The sequence below is a fragment of the Sander lucioperca genome, chromosome 3 (assembly GCF_008315115.2).
Source record: "Sander lucioperca isolate FBNREF2018 chromosome 3, SLUC_FBN_1.2, whole genome shotgun sequence".
Taxonomy (NCBI): Eukaryota; Metazoa; Chordata; class Actinopteri; order Perciformes; family Percidae; genus Sander; species Sander lucioperca.
In genome coordinates, this window is record NC_050175.1 from 35,759,131 (window position 1) to 35,777,899 (window position 18,769).

At 40.0% G+C, this 18,769-nt stretch overlaps 1 protein-coding gene across 1 annotated transcript in view; it reads left to right on the top strand.

The window, feature by feature from the left end:
* tpcn2 (two pore segment channel 2) overlaps positions 1-15,332 on the top strand; it is a 37,206-nt gene extending 21,874 nt beyond the window's left edge. Inside the window, exons 11-25 of the mRNA XM_031292726.2 lie at positions 2,494-2,585; positions 2,748-2,829; positions 3,444-3,533; positions 3,697-3,816; positions 4,404-4,463; positions 5,461-5,589; positions 6,989-7,038; positions 8,483-8,582; positions 10,015-10,086; positions 11,442-11,515; positions 11,692-11,791; positions 13,296-13,378; positions 13,462-13,543; positions 14,567-14,658; positions 14,758-15,332. Coding sequence (XP_031148586.1) covers positions 2,494-2,585; positions 2,748-2,829; positions 3,444-3,533; positions 3,697-3,816; positions 4,404-4,463; positions 5,461-5,589; positions 6,989-7,038; positions 8,483-8,582; positions 10,015-10,086; positions 11,442-11,515; positions 11,692-11,791; positions 13,296-13,378; positions 13,462-13,543; positions 14,567-14,658; positions 14,758-14,836 — 1,305 coding nt within the window. The 3' untranslated portion in view covers positions 14,837-15,332. The remainder of the gene's footprint in view (positions 1-2,493; positions 2,586-2,747; positions 2,830-3,443; positions 3,534-3,696; positions 3,817-4,403; positions 4,464-5,460; positions 5,590-6,988; positions 7,039-8,482; positions 8,583-10,014; positions 10,087-11,441; positions 11,516-11,691; positions 11,792-13,295; positions 13,379-13,461; positions 13,544-14,566; positions 14,659-14,757) is intronic.
* Positions 15,333-18,769: the final 3,437 nt, after the last annotated feature.

Below are 18,769 nucleotides of genomic sequence, written 5' to 3' on the forward strand. Positions count from 1 at the left end.
GAGTGGAACAGGTTGCTGAGCTGTGACTGCCATCTGCTGGAATATATCAGGAGTCTAACTGGATTATATTCTGACAGTGTACTAGGGCTGAAGGATTTGGGGAAAAAATCGAATCTGCGATTTTTCTGCCAGATATTGCGATTACGACTCAATTTGCGATTTTTCTTAACAGTTTAGCTAAAGTTCAGTATTCACTATGTAACAGATAAAACATGTCATGGAGCATTCTAACATGAGACACCATCAAAACTGCTCTATATTCTTATGCAAGGATGAGAACATGGATAAGAATTGCCAGCAAGTGTTTTTCTTTTAATAAGCATGGGACATTGAACAGTCAAACACAGACCATTTATCACAAAAGCCAGTTATTATAATAATCAAAACAATTCCATAAGAAATATCAGTACTTTCCTACAAACTGAAATGTCTGAGCTGCCTCAGTTCAACAGCAGCATCTACACATTGCACCTTCTACCATCATGTTAAATAAAGTAATACGAAATAAATGAAAGATCCACAGAAATAGGACATTTCTGTAAACAATCTGTGATATGTAACAAATATTCCAGCATTTATCTTGTGAAAAAACAGTAAATATAATAAAAAGAGGAATAAAAAATGTTATATCATATGTTACACCAAACATTAAACTAAATATTGCACATTCGATTAATTGCGGTCTTCTAGATTAGCTAATCGCATTCTCTCAAATCTCGATTTCGATTTGAAAACGATTAATCGTTCTGCCCTACAATGTACAGTGTCAATAAAAAGGCCTTACCATTCTATTAAAACCCACACCTGTCAGGCCTTCCTTAAAGCCCATTACAGACAAATACAGTGTGCATCGCACACAATAATGATAGAAAAAGTTTAAAGATAGAGACACATAACATCAAGCCATATTAAGGAGGAAACCAACAAAGTAACCGCGCTCTTGATTAAAGTATGTCAAAACTTTATTGTCCTAAAAGAAAAGTCTGTTTTTAAGACCCTGCGAGGTGCATCAATCTCATGTCTGTATGGAGCTATGGAGTTTTGCATTTCTGTTCATGTAGAAGTTAAACAACTGGAATACATAAGTTCTAATACAAACTAATATGTTCATTAGTAAGCTTTAGAGGGTTGCTATGCTAAGCTAGGCTAACCGCATCCTTGCTGGATGTGATTGATATCCATCTTCTCATTTCACTCTCAAAGAAATGAATAAGCAGATCATTTATGCACAAAAACCCAGTAAATGGAAAAATGGAATGAAAACTATGTTAAAGGTCATGAGAATAGGTTAGTATTATAACCATAATATTTAAACCAGTCCATTTCCATTTTATGTAGGTATCTACATAAGAGTGACATGACACTGTCATGAACGTGTCATAAACATTATAAACAAGTCATAAACGTTTATGACATGACGCTTCTTTTAGTAAGTGTCATTCGGTTTTTGTCATGACAAGTTAGGGTTCATGTGTCATGACAGTGTCATGTCACTCTTATGTAGATACCTTCAAGTAAAGTAAAGTAACTATTTTATATTAACGAACGTCCGTTACATTCAAGCCATTGCCAAATGAGTTGCTACAAAGCTAATTCAGCCGATCAGCTCTACAAAACTCTCTGTATTTCTCAGTATGGCTGTGTTTACTAAATGCTGTAGTCCGGTGACTTTCGTGCGCAGAAACTTGAGTGATGAGTTTTACATCACCGCTGAGAAAGGACAACAGCAGCGTTCAGCTTTGAGACGAAGAGGACACACAAATGACAAGATAATAACCTCCTCTAAGGAGTTCATCATGTTTTTTTTTTTTAAATCCTCCATGTCCTCCTTGGCTACTAGCAATTGCGTGGAGGAGGGAGCCTTGCGTGATCACGGAAGGCTTGTATCATGTGGACACACCGACAGTGTTGTTGTCATTACTTTGAATTCCTCATGGGGGAGACAGAAACTACGCACTATAACTCTTATCTTAATTAGCTCACTTACTATCTTCGAAATCTTAACAGCCCTTAACAAAGGGGTGTCAAACATACGGCCCGTGGGCCAGAACTGGTCCGCCCAAGGGTCCATTCGGGCCCACTGGATGACTTTGCAGAGTGTGAAAATTGCAGAGAAGTAATTACCACTTTAATCTCAGAGAATATCCGAGTCCATTTTCCGTAAATTTATGACTTTAATTTTAGAAATTCTAAGTTTTTCTCGGGATATTGCCCCTCTCTCCCGGGTCCGTAACATTATTTATTTCCCACAATGGCCTTAGAACGCTGTCGTAGCAGAAGCAACTTGGGTTTGCCAACATCAAGCTCACAAGAAACTCTGTGGCAGACAAAGTTTCTGATCTTTCTGGAGTAGTTTACTGGTCTGGCCCACTTGAGATCAAATAAGGGGTATGTGGCCCATGAACTAAAATGAGTTTGATACCCCTGCCTTAACACTGAAGACAAGTAAGAAGTGTACAGTCAGATCATTTTTCTGTTCATGTCTTGGTCCAGATGTCGGTCCAAACGTCCATCATCAGGAGACGACTGGGGATCCGAGCTGCTTTCCAAGTCCTCAGCTGCCAGGGAGCCCAGCGGGCTGTCGAGTAAGAGACACACACACATCATTTCAGTTCAAAAACCTGTATTGTTTGCTTCTTCCAGAGGAGCAGGAGGGCCAGCACAGTTTACAGTAAACAGGCTCTTTTAGAACATTCTCCCACGAAATATAAAATGTTTAAAAACAGTTGAGTTCTTTTCTCTGTCAGGGAGCATGTGCAGGTTGATGTGGTCCAGAAGGTGATGTCCAGGGTCCAGATGAAGAGCTACTACAGAGCAGCCATCACTACGGTCCGAACGAACACACACACACACACACACACACACACACACACACACACACACACACACACACACACACACACACACACACACACACACAAACACACACAACCAGTCAAAGGCTCTCAATCACCAAAATACAATGCAAATTATGATTATTTATCTATTAATTCTAGATGTGAGAGGATACTAATATTACATACCCGCGCAAGCTGTGGGGAATATCCTGATCTGTTTTCTTCTTCACACTCCACGCTCCATGTGTCTTCTGAGTATCTTTGTTGTACCTCCGTGCCGGTGACAGCCGCGGCCGGAGGCGTTATGTTTTAGGGTTGGCTGTCCCAATTCTTGTGAACGCGACATCTCCAGAACGTCTTGAGGGAATCTATTCATTTCATTGGATTCACTTCATTTCATTCACTATAATCAGACTTTCATTCCATATGTTCAGACTTCACAGACACACACATGTATGTATATATATATATATACATATATATATATATATATATATATATATATATATATATATATATATATATATATATAGCTTTTGAGTGGGTAAGAACACATTCAGATGTTCTTCACCTTGACTGTTTTCTTTGACGCCATGTGGAGTTCAGGAGACGCAGCAGTATGCAGATGTGGGCTACATGGATCGAGAGCAGTTCACCAAGATATTCGATGCTCTGGATAAAGATCAAATTAAAGAGGTAGAGCTGTGCTGCTTCAAAGATTCTTCACTTTGACAGTGTTGACTGTTTCATGTTTCTTACTGTGTGTTTGTATGTATTTGTGTGTGTGTGTGTGTGTGTGTGTGTGTGTGTGTGTGTGTGTGTGTGTGTGTGTGTGTGTGTGTGTGTGTGTTCCTCCCAGCATCCTCCCTTGCCCCAGTACAACTCTCCAGTTCTGCAGAGATGCCAGGTGATCTTCAGTCACTACTATCTCACAATACTTGGCAATGCAGTGGCACTGGCCAATGTCATTTGCATATGTGTAAGTTACACACACACACACACACACACACACACACACACACACACACACACACACACACACACACACAGTCATGTGAAAATATTAGGATACCTATGCTAAAGTTGACTAAAAAGAGGAATAAAAAAATCATCTTTTGGAAATTGATCTTAATGCCTTAATTAAAAAAATGAGGAAAAATCCAATCTTTAAGGACACCAATTTTGTTTGTGAATGAATAATGTATCGTAAATAAATAAATGTTCTTCCTTAAAATACGGGGGGCATAAGTAAGTACACACCTATGTTAAATTCCCATAGAGGCAGGCAGATTTTTATTTTTAAAGGCCAGTTATTTCATGGATCCAGGATACTATGCATCCTGATAAAGTTCCCTTGGCCTTTGGAATTAAAATAGCCCCACATCATCACATACCCTTCACCATACCTAGAGATTGGCATGGTTTTATTTCAGTTAACCTAATAGCTGGTTTGATTTGAATTGGGAGATGATTTTATGGAAAGTACCCCATGCCAATCTCTATACATGACTGTATATGCATACTGACTAAGCTATGGCTGTATAACCTTTGTGTGTTGTGTTTCAGACTGTCCTGGTGTTGAATTCTGAAAAGTCCACAGCAGAGAGAGACAACTTTATCATGGAGGTGAACACATAACAGTCCTATAATGTGTTACAGAGGTTCATGGTCCACAGAGGGAGGTTCTTCGTCATTTTTGGTGACCCCCTGTTCTTTCCTGTAGCATCACCATCAGGTCAAAATGAGCCCTTCACCCAGTTGTTTCCAAACTTTTTCATGTCAAGCCCCCCTAAACTGACACAAATTAGACCATTAGACCCCCATATGATAGTTTTTTTTCCCAGGGCCCCCATCTGATAGGAATTTTGCTTTTTAGGTTTTTTATGACATAAAATGTTTGAAACCCATGACCAAAATAGTCATACTTTCTGTTATTGTGTTACTTAAGGATGGAATTATAGTGAAAATCTTAGTGAAAATAATGATTACATTTTTTGCTGGGGACCCCCTGGAACTCCCTCGAGGACCCCTGGGGGTCCCCGGCCCCCACTTTGGGAACCACTGCCATAACCAACACGTTTTAGTAAAAATGTATGCCTGAAATTGACTGTGACTGTGTTGAATCCTGATTAGCATTTTAATATGGCCATAGAATGCAACATACAAGTATGTAAGAATGAAAATTGAATTATTGCATTTTTATTTAAATTTTTATTTAAAAAACACATACATTTGTGAAAAATTATAATGCTATTGTAGAATTACATTTTCATTTTCACATTTTCATTATCATTTCAATAACGTGGCCTGCAGGCTTACATAAAGTTTGCTTATACTTGTTTTTTATGTTTCAATGTTGATGTTTTGAATTTGTAGTATAATAATTAGTTAGTTAGTGTTGATTTTACAATATTAAGGATTTGCACCACTTGCATTGTTGGAACTTGTAACAAAAGTAGAGAGTAGAGAGTTTCTTTAATGGCCTCTTCTTTAGGTCCCTGTTAGAACAAAATATGTTTTTAAATGAGTCAAATCATCTCATATTTTTTCAGGGGTAAAAATTGTGAACATACTGTAACCTACTTGATGAACTGACTTCAATCTTCCACTGTCCCACTGTCAGATCATCAACCTGTGCTTCATCCTGTACTACCTGTTTGAAATGTGCGTGAAGATCTTTGCGTTCAGCTGGAGAGGATACCTGTCCTACAGGAACAACATCTTTGACGGCTTCCTCACCATCCTGCTCCTGGTAACCCTGCTCTCCCCACTCACTCTTATCATTGTCATATTTATATCATGTCTATATCGACGACAATTCATTTCCGGGATTGTTCCGGTGGCGCCAGATATTCCGCCGGATGGCCCTCATTTACCTCATCATACCTGGTGGTAGGGCTGCGCAATATGTCGTTTTTTTTTTTAATCCTCATCGTGATATCAACTGTCGCAGTAAAGACATCGCAAAAGGCTGCGACATATCACGAAATTTTTTTGTGTTGGTTGAAAGAAAATATCGGCAGAAAACTGCACTTTAAAATGTCGTTCATTTTTAAGTGGTACCTTTTACATTGAATTCAATGTTCAGTTTGTTCAAAGAAAGGATGTTGGAAATGATTTCCTTTCATTTGTTTTACTTTCAACAAGCTGTTTGCTGTATTTTAGCAGAATACTGAAAGCAGCCGAACTGAGTACACTTTATTATCTGTTTATTTATCGCAGGTAATGTCGTTATCGCATGATATTTTCCTCATGTCGTGCAGCCCTACCTGGTGGACACAAACACCACTCCTCATGAATGTTGACGTTGCTTAGTAACTGCTGGATATGTAAATAAGCAACTGTCACCATATCAACTTTAAAGGAACACGCCGACTTATTGGGACTTTAGCTTATTCACCGTATCCCCCAGAGTTAGATAAGTCCATACATACCCTTCTCATCTCCGTGCGTGTCGTAACTCTGTCTGTATATCGTATATACCGTATACATACGGGGAACTATATTCTCATAAGGCGAAGCACTGCTACTTGGGCAGAGTGATTAGCGCAACACCTGAAAAGCACCGTTTTTACTCTGCTCCTCACCACGGGGCTCTCTCAGGTGCTGCGAGCAAATCACTCCACCCAAGCAGCAGAAGTTGCAGTGCTTCGCCTTCTGAGAATATAGTTCCCAGTATGTATACGGTTAGAAGATGGCTGTGTCTCATTTGACCTTGTTATTTGTACACGCGGTGACTATACAAATCACAACATGTAAATAGGAAAATGTTGGCGTTATTTTGTCACTTATTGGGAGCAGTAGGCTAGATGGAGCCGGTTACCTCCAGGATCTAGGCTAAGCTAGGCTAGCGGTGGGTGCATCAGACAGAGTTACGACACGCACGGAGATGAGACGGGTATGTATGGACTTATCTAACTCTGGGGGATATAAGACAAAGTCCCAATAAGTCGGCGTGTTCCTTTAAAAGGTGATGGGATGTCAATGTTGTGTTCAGAACTTGTTTCTGCTGCCCCCAAGTGGCCAAAAGCAACAGTTGTTTATTTTTTGCAGGTTTAATGAAGTGAAATGTCTCATGAATATTTGATCTGTTGCTATTATCATCACTTTTGATATTCATCACGGATCGTATGTGTTTGTTTCTCTATCAGGTCCTACAATTCACTATATATGTCACCTACAGGCTTCCGTATTCTCACTGGTACGTTTGTGTTTACTTTCAATTCTTTTTGCATATTCAACTTTAGGGTTGCAACTAATGATTATTTTCATAGCCGATTAGCCTGTGGATTATTTTCTCGATTAATGAATTAGTTCCTTGGTCTATGAAATACTTTTTAGTTTCAGAGTTTCCCAAAGCCCAAGATGACGTCCTCCAATGTCTCGTTTTGTCCACAACTCAAAGATATTCAGTTTACTGTCACAGAGGAGAGAAGAAACTAGAACATAGTCATATTTAAAAAGCTGCAATCACAGAACTTTTACTCTTTTTTTTAAATAAAAACGACTCAAACTTATCGATTATCAAAATAGTTGGAGATTAATATTGTTGACAACTAATCGATTAATGGATTAATTTTTGCAGCTCTATTTAACTTTAGTAACTTTAGTGCCTCTCATGTGAGGATTGCTTTTATATTCTGCAATCGTGATTCACATTTACGTCGCAGGAATATACCAAAATAAACTTAAGTTCTACGTTTCAAATGTAACCTTTATTTAAAGTGTAACTCTCGCCAAAATGCAACCTAGGGTCTTTTTGTGAATGTACAGGAGTCAAACTTTCGTTTAAAAGCATATTTAGGACGGAATCGCCACTTTTAAGATTTACTATATTTTCGATCAAATGGCCTTTTGAATGGGAGTGCTAGGGGAACTTTTATGCTAGCCTCAAAATAGCTATTTTTAAAACACTAAGAAGGCGCGACACAACATGAAACTTTGCTCCAACTATCACCAGTCGCTCTACACCTTAACAAACGTATTGACAACATTGTTTGTGTACCCAGAGTTTACTAAAAAGAAAGGTTTTGAGCAACTCACGTTAGCAGCTGTTGTTTACACTATCTGCCATTTTCCCAGTCAAAAATAGACGATCTCCGAATGCGAATGAACGGACTCCATAGGAGGAAATGTCATTCTTAAATGAGGCTCCTTTTTCAACTACAAGGTCAATATTGTGTTTCACTAACGACAAAACAACGAATTATCCGTGCATTTATATGGAACTAGCTAAGCTTTAGGAGCTTTCCATCTTTACTCTCCTCCCTCGACTATGTTTGACTGGCTCGATAGACGGCGACCGGAAGAACAACAGCTACAGTGAGTTGCTCAAAACCTTTCTTTTTAGTAAACTCTGGGTACAAACAATGTTCTCAATGCTTTCGTTAAGGTGTAGAGATCCTGGTCATACTTGGAGCAAAGTTTCATGTTGTGTCGAGCCTTCTTAGTGTTTTAAAAATAGCTATTTTGAGGCTAGCATAAAAGTGCCCCTAGGACTCTAATTCAAAAGGCCATTTGACCGAAAAACGAAAATACGTTACATCTTAAAAGTGGCGTTTCCGTCCTAAATATGCTTTTAAATGTGTGTGTGTGTGTGTGTGTGTGTGTGTGTGTGTGTGTGTGTGTGTGTGTGTTTCCAACAGGGACCCAGCTTCCCATGGCGTGATGTCTCTGTGGGAGATGCTCCGGTTGATCAACATGTTGATTGTGTTCCGCTTCCTGCGCATCATCCCAGATATCAAGGTACACAGCAGGCAAACAAAAACTAAAACTTCTATAAATAGAAGCTGTCCCAGCAGCACTCACATACCAGTTTGTGGCTTTTTGGAGCAGCCAAATATATTGTAAATAATTCTAATAATTTCTATTGCAAGCTTAGCCAAGACATAACTGTAATAAAAGCAAAAGGATATCCAGTAAAACACTACATCGTTGCTGTCGGGCAGTAGGGGAGCACCGATACATCGATCTGAATCGATATATCGATTCAATCCTCAACGATCCAATATTATCCTTACAAAGTGAATATATCGATGCATATCGTTATCTTTAAGATGCACCTTTCATTTTAAAAGTCCCACTTCATATTTATTCTTTTCATTCAAAAGAGTAGTTTGTTTTGAATTGAAATGTCTTGAAGATTTCAGTAATTAAATTGCCAAGTCATATATTAATTGCTTTTTGTAGAAATATAAATAAATGTAACTATTTGTGTTGAATGGGCTCATGTATCGTCTCGGACTGATGACAGGCCGCTGAATTGGATCAAATTGAAATTGTATTGTGGTAGACTCCGTAAATATCAGTCAATATTGTATCGTCGTCCAAAGAATCGATATAATATCGTATCGTGCATTACGTCATAGCATTTTTTAATAATTTCCTGAAAAGCAACAGTTTTGGACATACAGGGTTTTCGCCCGACAGCAAGGTTATGTGAAACACTGCTGTGTATAGCCATGATAACTGGCACACCATACCAGATGTTCATGTACAGACACTGCAGCCTCATCACAAACCTAGAGATACAAAAAAGTATATATGAAATTAATAAAAAAAAAATGTTACGTACAATTAATGTTTTAAAAAGATTATAATGAAAGAGAAGAGCTATATTTTGTTTTGTTGTTTTTTCGAGCAGTATATTTTCTAACCATTCAATCAACAGAGATCATTCAAGACTTTGCCAAACTATAGCATTTGCGCAAAGGTTGTTTGTTGTTAATCACAAAGTCCATGTTTTCATCGAATCATTTGCACAACTACAACTACTGATGGCCAAGCACACAGCTGATGCGAATTCTCCGCCCCCTCGTCAAAGCCAGGCGACAAAAGCACAAAGCAAGCCGATCCACTTTTCCATGTTGATAAGAGCATTAAAATGAGAAAAAATAACGGGACAAAAAGAAATCAAGGGACATTTAGAATAGATAAAAATGTGTGATTAATTGCGAGTTAACTATGACATTAATGTTATTAATTGCGATTAAATATTGTAATTGTTTGACAGCACTAGCAATAAAACAAGAGTTGTCACATGATTGTAGCAGGGCAGATGGAGAACCTCGAGAGTATCTTCAACGCCTCAGTGTTAAAGAGATTCGTAAAGGCCTTGGATGCTGTGTCTGTCTGTGTTTCTTTTTTGCTTCTCATACGTTTTCATCTTGTCGTCCAGCTCATGGCTTTGGTCGCAAGTACTCTGTTGGACCTGGTGAAAAACCTCAGAGCCTTCGCAGGGATACTTATGGTGAGTGACTTCAGCATACTCTACTTCAATCAGACAGCTGATTTACGCATACTGTTTGCTATAAAAAAGCAAGCTTTTCTGTCAGTGGAGTCCTATCACAGACACATTTTGTATTATTAATTTGAGCAATGGAGCTCAGGCAGAAAAAAATCCAAATTAAAAAAAGTTTTCATTTATATATATGTATTTTGAAATGCTGTTAAATGTTCAGTTGTGTGAGAACCTTGTCTCAGTGGTCATGTTCATGCTTTTAAATAGGCTGAATGATGATGTGGGATCATCATCTTCAGCTCATAAAGCTGTTGGAAACCGATATTGTTAAAAAAAATTGTTTGGTCTTCCTGCTTAAAGCTATAGTGCATAACTTTTTTATATTAATGAACATCATTCAACCATTGCCAAATGAGTTGCTACAAAGATAATTAAGACTATCAGCTCCAAACAACTCTCTCTGTATTTCTCAGTATGGCTACCAGGGCTTTAAATTAACACCCGCCAACGCGCCAAATGCGGGTAAAAGTTAACTTGGCAGGGAACGTTGGAAAGTTACGAGCCAATTTGGCCGGTGACTTGGAAACGTAATCTTTATCTGACAACACTGCTTGTATATCCTACGTTTCCCATGAACACCATGTCTTGACGTGTCATACAATCATTGGCTACGTGCCTACGTGAACGGTATTCTTCACGAGCTACACTGAAACGGAGAAGGTGAATGGATCGTCGCGAAACAAATCAGAGCAGATGAAATTAAAGAAAAGTAAAACTTAAGAAACCAGAAGAGCAAAAGATGAAGGCTGAAGAGACAGGGGAAACAGAAGATTAAAGAGGAGGGAAAAGAAGTAAAATGTGGCTAGTGGTCAATCTGATTGGCTAGTAACTTTAAAAACCTAATAGCCATGTTGGCTGGTGATCAAAGAAGTTAATTTAAAGCCCTGATGGCTATGTTTTAAAAAAAATGGTGTCGTCCGGTGACTTTCGAGCGCAGAAAACAAAGTGAAGATAATGACCTCTTCTGAAGAGTCCATCATGTTTTTTTTAATCCTCCGTGTCCTCCTTGGCTACTAGCAACTGCGTGGAGGAGGGGTGGGGCGTGGCGTGCGATCACAGAAGGCTTGCATCATGTGGACGCTCCGACAGTTTTGTTGTCATTACTTAGAATTCCTCATGGGGGAGACAGAAACAACGCACTATAGCTTTAAACCAGGCTGCTTACCACAGCCCCAAAAGCTACTGTAAGTGTTGGAGATACAAGGTTTTCAGCTGACACCAGTGAGGTGCAGAGCAGTGAAGATGTACAGGGAGTATCCCTAACATGGGCACTGGTGGCTGTCTGTTTGATACTCTGTGTGCAGGTGGTGTACTATGTGTTTGCTGTTTTTGGGATCTGGCTGTTTGAAGGAGCCATTAAACCTCCTCCAGAGATGAGGTATGATGTCATCGGCAGGAAGAACACATGATCCAGTCCAAACACAACGCGGCTCATAACGTGAAGCAGAAACACTAAATCATTTTCAGAACCCTAAATCCCTGATCGTGTATTGTAATGTGTGTGTGTGTGTGTGTGTGTGTGTGTGTGTGTGTGTGTGTGTGTGTCTCCCCCAGTGTGCCCTCCAATTCCTCCATGGGGAACATCACCTCCAGCATGGAGTGTGGCACCTATGAGCAGCTGGGCTACTGGCCAAATAACTTTGATGACTTTGCTGTGAGTAACATAACAGTCCAGTCACATCTTCATTGTTTTCTTTTGATTGCAGGTATTTGTGTTTCACATGTCTCCCCCTTTTAGCAAGACCTCTCACCTAAAATGTACAACCACAGAGGGCCAATTCGGAGTCGTTTTTTTGAATCATTTACAATCCCGTATTTGTCTCCATCTGTTGAAAGCCCGATCAAGATTGACTCTGTTTCGCCCGTTGTCTGTCACTTTCCCTTTTTAGCTTTTAGTAGCTTTTACTTAGTTTAATTTCCTTCTTTTCTGTGATGGCTCTGCCCCAGTATCAGCCATAACTACAGCAGATAACTTCCTAAATACAATTAAAATACAATTAGGCCTATACTGTATAAAGAAATCTCCTGCTACCTTTTATATGGCAGGATACATAGGCACCAATTTATGTTTTCCTCCGTGGGTGCTCACAGGCGCACGCCCTATTAAAAAAAAAAAACCTTAGGAAATGGACAGCTCGATAATAAAGCCGTAAAGTAGGCTATCTTTCAATTCAGGATAGCGCCACTTCTCACAAATACAGATAGGATTGGAGATTTTATCTGTAAAGTAACCGCAATCAGCTTCGTGGGAAATTAAGAACCAATGCCATCGACATAACCAATCACACTATGACAGACGCTCCACTTAGCACCAACTGCAATGTTTAATTTTAAATGTAGCCTACTGGCAGTCTGGCACACGTGGGTGCTCAGTATTGTTCAGTATGTTTGTGTATCGGCGCCTATGGCTTTCCGGTGTTACACAGAAATCGGTGACCCGTCAGATTGTGTGCTCTGTAGCGCCGTCTAACCTGCCGTAAATCATTGATATCGATACCGCAGCGATATTGTAGCGTTGACTATTGGTGCTTTCACAAAATATTTACACAATGAGATTTTAGATAAATAATCATCAGTAATGTGGATATAACGACTACGTGGGTAAAGGCAAATAATAGAACAGTTACAACAGTCTGGTAAGTTCAGAAAATGACATCACTTTATTCTAATGCAGCCTTTAAAACCAGGAAAAGACAACACTTATGCCATATTAATGGTATTACGATATCCAAAATCTAAGACAATATCTAGTCTCCTATCACGATATCGATATTATATCGATACATTGCCCAGCTCTAGCAAAGGCATTAATAAAAACTACATAAAACCAGCGTTCTTTTCACTGTTAGTCTCGTTTGCTGTTACATGGTTACGTGTCATTTATGATCATCAGATGGAACATTACACAGTTTCAGAAACATTTAAGAGTCCCTTGTAGCTACTTTAATATGTCACACTTTTGAAAGTAATTATTGACATTTGTTAGTTTGACATTTGATGATGATGAAGATGATGATGACAAAGATTATGATGTACTTTTGTGATGATTTAGAGACTGTGATTTCATATTTGTGTGCTGCTGAAGACTGCTGGGATATACTCAGACTAAAAAAGTGCAGAAGAGTAAACAAGCGTGTCTTTCCCTCCCTCTGTGTCAGGCATCCCTCATTCTGCTGTATGATGTCATGGTAGTCAACAACTGGCAGGCCTTCATGGATGCATACAGCAGATACACCACTGAGTAAGAAAGGAAACATTTGACGGGCGCAGCAGCAGCTCATGCCGCAGATGATGTTGATGAACGGTTATTTGTTTTTGTCCCAGGTGGTCGAAGATCTACTTTGTGTGTTGGTGGCTCACCTCCTCTGTCATGTGGGTCAACCTGTTTGTGGCGCTCATCTTAGAGGTCAGTTCACTCGGACAACACAGACGGACGCATTCATTCATAACACGGTTACAGAAAAAGACTTAACATATCAGCAGTTTAGAGGTTGGTCTACGTCAGTGCACAAGGTATATTAAACTGCAACATTTAATGCATTTTAATAACGTACGACCACGTGTCAAACTCAGAGCCCACGGGCCAAATCCAGCCCCTTGCTGATTTTGAAATTTAGGTTCGCTTTTTTATGATGGCTGAGGAACTTTTTTGCTGACTTTTTTAGGGCCTTATGTCAACCAAACTGTAAGGGAGTAGACTATATGAGACAGGCAATAAAGCAGTCAAAGATATTTGACTTTTTCGATTAAATAAAAGCATGTCAGTAAACCATATATGTCTGGCCCTAGGGTCGGGCTTGATTTTTTGGGCCCGATCTAAGCTTTACCCTTGATGTGATTCTCATTTTCCAGTATGGCCCTTTTGATCGTTGTCGCTCTTAATACTACGTCATCTTCAAGCGCCGCGTAGCTGCTGCTCTGCCCTGTGCGTTCTACACACGCGCTGAAGGGTGCTTTTTTGCGTCGTATCTGACGCTGACAGCCACTGCCCGAATTCGGAGTGAGAACTTGTTGGGTTTGGAGCTCAACGCTGCCCAAGACAATTGTGATTGGTTTAAAGAAATGCAAACAACCCAGAGTTTATTTCTCCTATCCCAGAATGTATCTGTGGTGCAGCCAGACCTTACTCCACAGCACTGTGGAGATAGAGCTGGCTAGCCGAGACTACATTTTTATTTTATTTGACCTTTATTTTTAAATTAAAGTATTTGTGAGGTGTTCTGTTTTAAAGATGTACATCTTTAATGACACAAACAGGGTATGGAGATAAGAAAGGGATTGTTGGTTTGTGTGACCTGTTGAAGAAAAAACACTTGAATAATGCCAGTCTTATCTTTTGATATAAATAAACTACATTCAAATTACATCTACATCATCATCAAATTTGCAAACTGCACAAATACTCTTTGTTCCTTTGTTTTTCTAACAGAACTTCATCTATAAGTGGGACCGTAGTCACAGCTGCTCCGTTACAGATGTGGAGAGGATCCGATATGAAACCTCTGTTCAGCTCATGTTTAGGTAGGTTGACACTATTTTTGGGTTAAGTCATATAACTCACATATCTAGCTCTCAAGCTATAGCTAACTCTTTGTCCAATCATTCCTCTGTCCTCTGCAGAGAGCAGATCCAGGAGCCAACTGAAGAGGAATTGCTATGTCAACTACACCAACACCCCCACTTACACCTACACTGGTGACACATACACACACACACACACACACACACACACAGTATCATTTATTGTTACTAAATGAGTCTATTGTGTGGTAGAAGCACTGAAAATGTCAATATTACAGCATTCTAATACTAGTGTATTTTAATTTTGGATTACTACTGAAACAAGTAGGAAGCACATGTTATTATGATTTGTCATGTTGTTCATGAACCACTGCAAGCTGGACACAGGTTTCTACCTGACAGAGGCTCTGTGGAGGCAGACGTCATGTCATTGGTTGAGATCAACATGATTGGGCGGAGCTAAAGAACCACAAGTTGTGGGCCAAATCCATACTGTAATACTGTACAGTATTTAGCAATAACTGCAGTTCTAAAAACATGAATGCGATTTTAGGGGTACCAAATATATTAAGCACAAGGTCTGGTTCTCCCACGAACTACTCTATGACAATTAGCCTGGCATTGTCAGACCAATCCGTAAGGTCTGGCTACAGCTAATCATTCTGGGAAAGGGACAAAAAGGATCTGGCTTGTTTGTATTTCTTTAAACCAATCACAACCGTCCTGGGCGGCGCCAAGCCCCGAAAGCAGAGATAGAGAGAGGGGGTGCCAGATGTCCATCTGTTGAGCCAGACTATATAACAATGAAAACAAGAACACTCATTCAGTGTTAATGTACATTTCAGTTATCACTGCCAATCAGTAATTACAATTTCAGGGGGGCACAGTATAGGCATAATATAGGCCCCTCTAGGCTTAATATTACAGGGGCACTGCCAACCCCCTTCCTGAGCCTCCACAGCAGTGTTTTCTCAAAATGGGGGTACCACACGTACTTTTGTGTACTGCAGGGGGTACGTGAATGTTTTTTTTTTTAATGTTAAGTTAAATAAATATCACTCATGCATAGTTCCTAAAAAAAATTATACTGTTAATAATGTAATAATGAATGAATTTAGGGATGGATTCTAAACATTTAAAATGAAAATTTGAGTGTTTTTCCATTACAAGGTCGCTGTATAGTAAGTCAGACACTGATGGAGCTGCGCTGTAATGTGCCTCAATATAGCCTAGGTTGTTGTTCTACCAAAAATGTTTTGCGCTGTTCAGAGGCCACTTTATTGAAAAAGTTTGAGAACCGTTTAAATTCAGGTTTTATTCTTTGAAGTGTGTGTGTGTGTGTGTGGGGGGGGGGTGTTGTATATGTATATATATATGTATATGTACTGCTGCTGTAAAATGAGAATAACCTTTATTGTGCTTGTTTAAAAAGAATTAGCAGATTTGATCTTTCACTGGTTGCAGTCGTTCCATGTGGAAACTCAAAAGTGAAATGGCTTCACCAGCTTTTTAAGAAATCTGATCTTGCTCCCAGTGACTTATGCCTCTTTCACGCGGGGGACCTACAACCTTTTCCCAATGTGATCTGCTATGTGGAACACATAGCAGATCCCTCTCTTTGAGGGACCATCCTAGATGGGTTGGTGTCTTTTCTCCTCTGCACTGCAGGAGTGTACGTATAGTGTCACAGAAAAGTAGAAGTAAAGTAAAAATTACTGTGCACATGCAAACAGCAGTTGCCCCTTTTCCTTGCCGCTGCCACCCTGCTAAAACCGCAACCCCACTTCACCCTGCAGTAGCCAATCATGTAGCCAGAGCTCTGTACAGGAAACATCACTGCCTCTATCGCTGCCACAAGAAAGCCAAAAACACCAAACACAAGTTCTGAACTGCCCGTGAATTTTTTCTTTTGCAGGATGGTAGGGGAAGACTCATGAAAATTCATTAGGGAACTCAACCCTGAATGGCTAGTACATTAGTATCCTTAACCAAACCAAGTGACAACATCAAATTGAGCTGCTATTTTAATGAATTTAAGCACATTTATTTTGTTTTATCCTGATATATGTACATGTACATGTCTTTTATGTCTGGTGAGCCAAAGAAAAATTTCCACCCTGGTGGACAATAAAGATTTATTCTGTTCTATTCTATTCTATTCTATTCTATTCTATTCTCGTTGCCTGCTCTGGTTGGTTTGGTTAGATTTAGGCAAGAGAAGGGTTAGGTTTAGGCAAGAGGAGTAGGATTGGTTATGGTTAGGGTAAGAATGTCAGGGCGAGCCAATCAGGGATGAGTCTTCCCCTACCATCCTGCTAAAATAAAATCGCGAACTGCCTGGGAGTTTGTGGAACAGCTGACTGTTTCCTCAGTCCCTCTGTCTCTTTAATTTCTCTCTTTCTCCGGGCAACGAAGCTGCCTTCAAGTGCGCTCGGAAATGTCGAGATCTACAAACGATCTGACGGAAAACAATAATTGTGAAATAAAGTAAAAATAAAGTCTACTTGTGTTACATTGGGTGGGTTAAAGAACACAACAGGACGTCACACTAATGGGCCGTTTAAGTGAAATTCCCCCCGTCACGCAACCCTGCGGAAAATGGCCACATCGCTGTTGCTTTATCGTTGGTCTGAACGTGCCCTTCCTGCAGGGCACAGCTTCTGTCGACCGTGGTGCTAGTCTGAAAGCACCAAGCATTGTTCACATTATTTGGGGGGGGGGGGACACAAACCTGTTGTTTCCTCTGTGCAAGATTCCTGGGGAAAGTCTGTGGGAGTCACTAGTTTTTAACTAAGTTTTAGAATCTATCCTGATCTGTTCTGATAACCTGGCAAAATGACTTATTCTCAGGGTGTGATTTGTGAAGAAAGCAGAGGGGGGGGGGATGTTTTTTGATCATGCACAAAAAAACAAAACATGCATGAATTAAATCCCTCTTTCAATACCATGAATATAGAGCCATTTGGCCAGCCATTCCAAAACACTTATTTATGAACTTCAATATCCAATGGAAAATAATCTCCAAATGAAATAGCACAACGTGGTGTTAACATAAAACACAGCACTTTCAAGCCGGAGAGAGGAGTTCACTTCACAGCGAAAACAAAATACTTTGACCCAGGAAACGCTCGTTCGTTCCTCGGGAGTGTTTTAACCTCGATCTTTTTCCTAAACTTAAAGGTGCAGTAGGTAACCCTTATAAAACTAACTTTCTGTCATATTTGCTGCAACTGACCCTATGTTCCAGTAGAACTACATGAAGCAGGTAATTTAAAAAAAAACCCGGCTCCTCTGGCACCACCTACAGCCTGTAGTGTGATTAGTAAAAATCCACCGCTCCCTGTTCAGATGCACCAATCAGGGCCAGGGGGGGTGTCTGACTGCGTGTCAATCACTGCTCATGCACATGCATTCATTCTCCCTTGTGGGGGGAGGGGCTTAGGAGACTGTTTTGGGCTTTAGCAGAAAGGGGGGAGGGACTGAGAAGTTGTCGATGTTAAAATGTTTGGGCTAAGTCCTGGATCTTCACAATCCCACCTACGGCACCTTTAACTAGTCGTTTTGGTGCCTAAACTTTATAGCGGCTAAATACAACCAGCAACTGAAGCTCGGATTTTATCGTTCTATGGCACTGGACTGTTCAAGTTACAGTGCTTTAGTTTAAAATACTTTTATTTTAGGTATATAATATATGGCTTATTGGTGAAGTTGCATTGATCACTTTGAGGGGGGGGATACATTTCATCCCCACCAGGGATAAAAAAATAATTCAGCAGATCCCCTGGCAAATCACACCCTGCTTACACCTACAGGCTCAGAAAGATCAGCACAGCTCAGGTCAGAGTTAAACAAATGTGTGTGTTTTGGCACTGTGCTTACACAGTAATAGATGAGGCACACCCAACACGTGTGAGAACACGGCTCGAGTTGATGATGGTTGATGTGGTTCAGCTTTGCCACCGAGGCTCACCGTGTGACCATGCAACCACAGGAAGCACAGCAAGGAAAACGAATAATACCCTGAATTATACACCCCTCCACCAGCAGTAACAAACTTATGGCTTATTTTTTGGTGATTATTTTTGGGGATTTCTGGCCTTTACTATAAGAC